Genomic DNA, 5975 nt, shown 5'->3' with positions numbered 1-5975 from the left:
ATAGTGTAACTGTTAAGTATTTTTATGTGGCTAACCTTATGTGGCCCTAAACCAAATTATCTGTATGTTATCTTAGATAATTTAATAAAAATAACACTTTTTTCATCTAAGATACAGATATAGATAATACTTATTTTTATTATCTATATAAAGATAAGATAACGCTAAATTTTATCTAGATAATTATCTATATAATTTTATTTATATAACAGCAAACACTGGTAACGTATAACCTAACCTAAGCGGACAGAAGTCAGTGGACACAAGTCTCAGATATTATTTTTGAGATTGTGTTGTGCGCAACTCGGAAAGCGTATGATTTCATATTATTCCCCAATGCTAAATAGCGCAATGTCATTTGGAGCCGTCCATCCCGCGTCCACGGGACCGCACCATTACTTTTTAGCACCCTGTAGATCCCAAAATGGCGCGCTCAGCTGTTCCCCCCTTTCGTTCTTCTGCCTCAACCCCTCGCCCTATTATTTCTCCCTCCATTTCTCTCCCCCCCCCTCTCTCTCTCTCTCTAACCTGGTATACGTAAAGGAGAGGAGGCAGACCTGTCAAAATTTTTCTCTTTTTTTTAAAAGTAATATAGAGTTTAGCACTCGCCACAGTCATCGTCTGTACATTCGGCGACAGCGGAATTGGAATGGAGCTCGCGATGTTCGCCGGACTGGGCCTCCGCTCGTAGGATACAGTTCCAGCCTGCACGATTCGCGCCGCCCCTCTACCAAGCGGGCTTTGAATTTCCAGCGCTTCCACGAACGGAGCGCGGCTTGCAGTGCTTGCACGTTGGCGTGGGCGCTGCGTGAGAGTCGCCCGAGAGAATTCAACGATGCGAGAGGATAATTAAACGAGGCGTCACTCGCGCTCTCGCCGCTAGCCGTTTCGTAGGGTCCGGTGCGACAACAAGTGCGGCTGGGACTCGCGGTCGAGCTCGCCTGTCATGGAAAACAAGAGTAGCAACAATTTCATTAGTTACGTGGGACTGGAGGACCACGAGCTGCAGGTAACCGCGAACGGTCTCTCGGTAGATCGCCGGCGCGAGCGACGAGAGACGCGCCCGGGCATCGCTGATCGACGTTAACCTCCTTGCAGACCTTCAGCTCCAGTCGGCGTAATTCGTTGATCGAGCACAGCGTAAGATTATTGCCGGGGGAGGTTCTTATCGCCGAGGCGCAAAGTGTCCTTATGTTCTCGCCCGTCAGCGACCTGAACCAGGGCATATCTGGCGTCCTGTCGGTGACCAATTTCAAGCTCACCTTCGTCACCAGCAGCGACTCCAACAGAGAGGTATAACAATTTTTTCTTTCAATACAGGCATTCGAATCTCTGTGCGACTTGTCGAGATTTTCAAGGATCCGCGTTACAGAATGTCACTCGGCAACAAAACCACTTGTACGGATACACGGACACTTGTTTGACGAATATCGACGAGATTTACGTGACGGTGGGCGACAAGAAGAGAAAGCTAGTCCCCGGCAGTGCGGTACCGTCGAAAGTCAAAGGGATATTCATCATCTGCAAAGTGAGTTCTCTTTTACAACCCGGTCGGCAAAATGTCAGCAAATTGGCAGCAGATTTGTCAGAGACCAACACCAAAGCCATTTGGCTTTTGCTGCGGCAACAGAGTCTAAAGCGTACGCCATCGACACATTGTCGGAAGAAACCGAGCAGATCCAGTTGTGTGAATTTGGTTGTATTTCTGCCGACATACAGCAAACAAGTATCGGATATATCAGTTCTCGTATGCAATCTGCAGTCTTTCTGCCTTCAAAATTTGTAGCGGGCATTTGACAAAATCTGTTCCAACAGATTTGGCTATCAGAAAGGAGTGTGAATCGCCAGTGGTTGATTAACAGTGAGAAGAATTGTTACACGACTTAGGCTGGCAGATGTTTTATTTTATTCCGACGTTTCGGCCATGCGGGTTGTGGTCCTTTTCAAGGAATTAGATAATCTACAAGTTTCATTTTAACAAGTTTAGAGGACAATTGCGATTTGGCTATCTGGGAATGTACGGGCGATTTAAGTTTACATTAAGACACCCTTGTGTTATGTAAAGATACAGATGTCCGTTCTCTCGGACGTGATAAAGTTAGCTGGCGATTGTTTAAAAGCGACGAGCAACTCTGTTGTACGGTGATCGCGACGAGAATTACATGTTGCGTTATGAATTGCAGAATCTAAGGACGTGGTCGTTCTCCTTCAAATTCTCACCTCTCGGGCACGGCAAGAATCTTCTGACCGCGCTGCTACATCACGCCTTTCCCAGCAGGCACCAACTGTTGTTCGCCTACGATTACACGTTAGTGTCGTACCTTGGGCTCCAAGTGAAACGTTGCGTTTAAATTCTGCTGTTAAAGATCGCCGCTTCACCTCGGATTCAAGTGCTTCGCAATACTAATCTTTGTCTGATTGCAGAGAGGCCTATTACAGTAGTCTTGACAAGAATGTACAACTGTTTCGCGATATCGCGGACTGGCAAAACGAATTGAAAAGAACATTGCGCAGCGACGAGATAAGGAAAGGTTGGCGATTGTCCATGGTTAACGCCAAATTTCAGCTCTGTCCGAGGTAACTCGCTTGTTGAATGTAATTCATATAATTAACAAGCGTCGACGAGTCTTGATTGATCGCCGTCCATTTGCAGTTTATCGCAATATGTAGTGGTACCTGCGTCTGTGACCGACAGTCAGTTGACAGATGCAGCTAGACATTTTCAAGGTAATAGACCGCCAGTATGGTCCTGGACAAGTGCACACGGTGCGGCATTAGTAAAAATGTCTGAATTATTACCAACGATTACAGAGAGGATGCAGGAGAACATTATGTTTGAAAATGTCCGTAAAAGCCATCCTCAAAAGATACCTCCGGTTGTTATCGAATTGAATAAAGAAATTAATGTTAAGCTAGTAGCGGCAAGTTTCACTAAATTCATTAGCTTGTGCACACCAGGTAAATCTTCAAATCGATCGATATCTTGGCGTGTCCGATTGTCGCGAGGAGGAGGAATGTGTCTCTAAAGATGGACGTATTCGTTTCAGAGAACATCAGGCAGTTCTGGATTCAAGATAATAATTTTTACTCGCTGTTAGAAAACACAAAGTGGCTTAAATACATATCGTATTGCTTGCAAAAGACAGTTGAAGTCTGCGACCGCCTTAATTTAGGAATTTCCGTCATCTTACAAGGTAGTTGTTCAGATAATCTGTTCGCGAGTGCGACGGCCGTAGAGGAATGTTTTAACAGAGGCAATGTCAGCTTTACGATCGATGTTAATCGTGTGGAACGGAAATGTCGATAGTAACGAGTCGAGACTTCGGTTATAAACGAGAATCGTTTTTAGAAGGTGCTGCCAGAGACTTGTGCTGCGTTATATCGAGTTTAGCGCAACTGTCGCTGGATCATCACTTTCGTACTATAGCAGGTTTTCAATCGTTGTTGCAAAAGGAATGGGTCGCCGGTGGCCATCCGTTTTGCGATAGATTAGGCCACATCGTGAAAGCCAATTCGGAAAAGGTACGCATGGCATCCGACCACTCTTGGCTCCCAGCCTCCAACGATTAAAGGGCTAAAGTCTTTTTTATTTTCTTCGCGCAGTCCCCGTTGTTCCTCCTGTACCTCGACTGCGTTTGGCAATTGTGCCACCAGTATCCAACGGAATTTGAATTCACGGAAACGTACCTGACCACGCTGTGGGACGCAGCGCACGTTTCCATTTTCGACACCTTCATTTTCAACTGCGAGAGAGATCGGGCAGTGGCAGCTATGGTAACAGATCCTTACTTGAAATCTTACGTACCGAAAGCGTCGAGTCGAAGTAGCCCGAGCGTTACGTCTTGGTTTGTTTCAGGATCCCAACACGCCTCTGGTGCTTCGTAGCGTGTGGGACTGGCGGGAGCAGTTCAACGACCAGGATATCTTGCTGTTTTACAATCCTCTATTCGTTCCCCGCAGTGCCGACAAGACGGTGAACAGAGCGTCAGTTGTGAGACCTTTGCACGCGATCTCTAGTCTCGAGCTTTGGACGCAATGCTACTTCCGTTGGATACCGACACTCGAGATTCGTAACGGCGGGCAGAGGCACGTCGAGCTTTACATTAGGTTACTTCAGAACGACGTAAATCAACTTGGAATAAACGACAACCGCGTCTCGCCGGTGGACAAGGTCGGCACCTGCTCTCTTCACACCAACATCGACAGCTTCTACCCCTTTAGTAACAACAGGTCGGGGAACACCGTCAGTGCGCCGATCATGAACAGCTCGATCCTACTAAGCGAGAGTTTATTAGACGCGCAATCACTGATAACAGCGACTGATTGACAGAGTGCTGTTTCCACGGCATTCAAAACGCGTACCTGATTACACACCTTTTCCGTAGAAGCAACGCTTGGGAGGCTCTTTCGAAAAAGGGTTGTCGAAACGTTTGTAAAGGAAAGGGTAATTTCCAGGGGCAGGTATATACATACAAGTGTCGGACTCATCAGTGGCGTTTCCCAGCGCTCGATGTACTCCTGTAAACTTGTGTCGGATAATAGGAGCTTTAAAATACGCGCCTGCGAGAAATTCGTCGCGTCATTGAGAGCAGCTAGGGTTCTTTTTCGCGTGAAACGATAAAGATCTTTATATGTATATCTTGGCGAGTATTAGAAACGCAGTAATAGCGAGACGTAGAGGGGAGACGGCGTGATTTTAAGATAGGAAGAAAGAAGAAACGTGTACATAAATCTCAATGCGGATGAAAGGGCGGTGTCTTCGATTTTGTGTTCGGAGACACCCCCTGCACTGTTATGAATCGACAAAGTTTATAATTGAACGAAAAGTTTTTCGTTTAATATTTCGTAAGCGAATATTCAATGTATTGAGCGTAATATATATTTTTTTCAAATTGACGCAATTCAACCCTTGAAACACATCGTCCATGGCACCATGGATTTCTAGGGTAAGGAGGGATTATTTAACCCGTGCAGTTAAACGTGCAAATCAGATAAAAAGTTTTCAAAAAAGTCTGCCCTGAAATTTTTTTTCTCTCTAACTGATTCAAACGGTCCCTCCTTATTCTATATGCACTAATGAGACTATTCATTTCGTCGCTATTTTTTTTTATGTCGAAGCTAAAAGATGCCATCGCTTGTTACACGAATTCTGTTCTTTTTAACCGACCTCTCCGTTCATTTCTCCTCTCTTTCTCTCCACGCTGGAGGGAGAAGAAAATCACACGTTCCCACGCGAAATGGTTGGGTCAGTAACACCGCCTCGAGAATTTATTCTCGGTTCACGCTCTCTTGGGCGTCAATTCTGTATCTTACAATATGGTGAAAATGCTAAAAGCGAGCGGCTCTGTCTCTTTCTAAGGAAATAGAAACGGACAAGGCTACTCATTTTTAGCATTTCCACTGTGGCGTAAAATGCAGAATTGACCCCCTGTATCTTACAATAGTGAAAATGCTAGAAGTAAACGGTTTTGTCTCTTTCTGAGGAAACTGAGAGCTACTCACTTTTAGCATTTTCACTACAGTGTAAAATACAGAATTGACCTCGCGGTCTTTTTCACAGTGTATACTCGGGCGCGTAAAGTTCATTAACGCGCGCGCGATTCGATCGAATTTCTCTACGGAGGGACGTATCTTGTCGCGCTTACCCTAGTGGAAAAAATTTCTATAAATAACTACAAAATTAGTACAAAACTTTACAAAGATTTGAAAAACAAGATCTTAAAGAATTAAAACACCCGCTTACTTGCAGAATATTACAAAAATTAACGAGTGTTGCAATTCAAGCATTTTCATGTTGATTTTTATAACACTTTTTAAATTCACGTGGAATTCCTCAGATTCTGGCGGTTGTATTTTATTAAAACGCCTGCTTACTTGCAGAATATTAGAAAAATTAACGAAAGTGTTGCAATTCTAGCATTTTCATGTTGATTTTTATAACACTTTTTAAATTCACGTGGAATTCCTTAGATTCT

The 5975-nt window shown here is 44.5% G+C and overlaps 1 protein-coding gene across 2 annotated transcripts; it reads left to right on the top strand.

Annotated features, from left to right (window-relative positions):
• Positions 1 to 514: 514 nt before the first annotated feature.
• On the top strand, positions 515 to 4896 carry LOC105557567 (myotubularin-related protein 10-B). Of its 2 annotated transcripts, none has more exons than XM_012004829.1 (10): positions 515 to 1009; positions 1099 to 1293; positions 1373 to 1528; positions 2184 to 2308; positions 2425 to 2577; positions 2654 to 2958; positions 3048 to 3194; positions 3353 to 3522; positions 3604 to 3774; positions 3857 to 4896. In XM_012004829.1, the coding sequence occupies exons 1-10, from the start codon at positions 947 to 949 to the stop codon at positions 4325 to 4327; spliced, it is 1956 nt and encodes a 651-aa protein (XP_011860219.1). In that variant the 5' UTR covers positions 515 to 946; the 3' UTR covers positions 4328 to 4896. The 2 variants fall into 2 exon arrangements, with proteins under 2 accessions (XP_011860219.1, XP_011860218.1); XM_012004828.1 differs by having other exon boundaries at positions 516 to 1009; positions 3350 to 3522.
• Positions 4897 to 5975: the final 1079 nt, after the last annotated feature.

Source organism: Vollenhovia emeryi, unplaced genomic scaffold, assembly GCF_000949405.1.
Source record: "Vollenhovia emeryi isolate VEMERY1.0 unplaced genomic scaffold, V.emery_V1.0 DF939456.1, whole genome shotgun sequence".
In the NCBI taxonomy this organism is placed as follows: Eukaryota; Metazoa; Arthropoda; class Insecta; order Hymenoptera; family Formicidae; genus Vollenhovia; species Vollenhovia emeryi.
The sequence above is the reverse complement of the archived record's forward strand: the minus strand, read 5'-3'. Positions and strand labels throughout refer to the sequence as shown.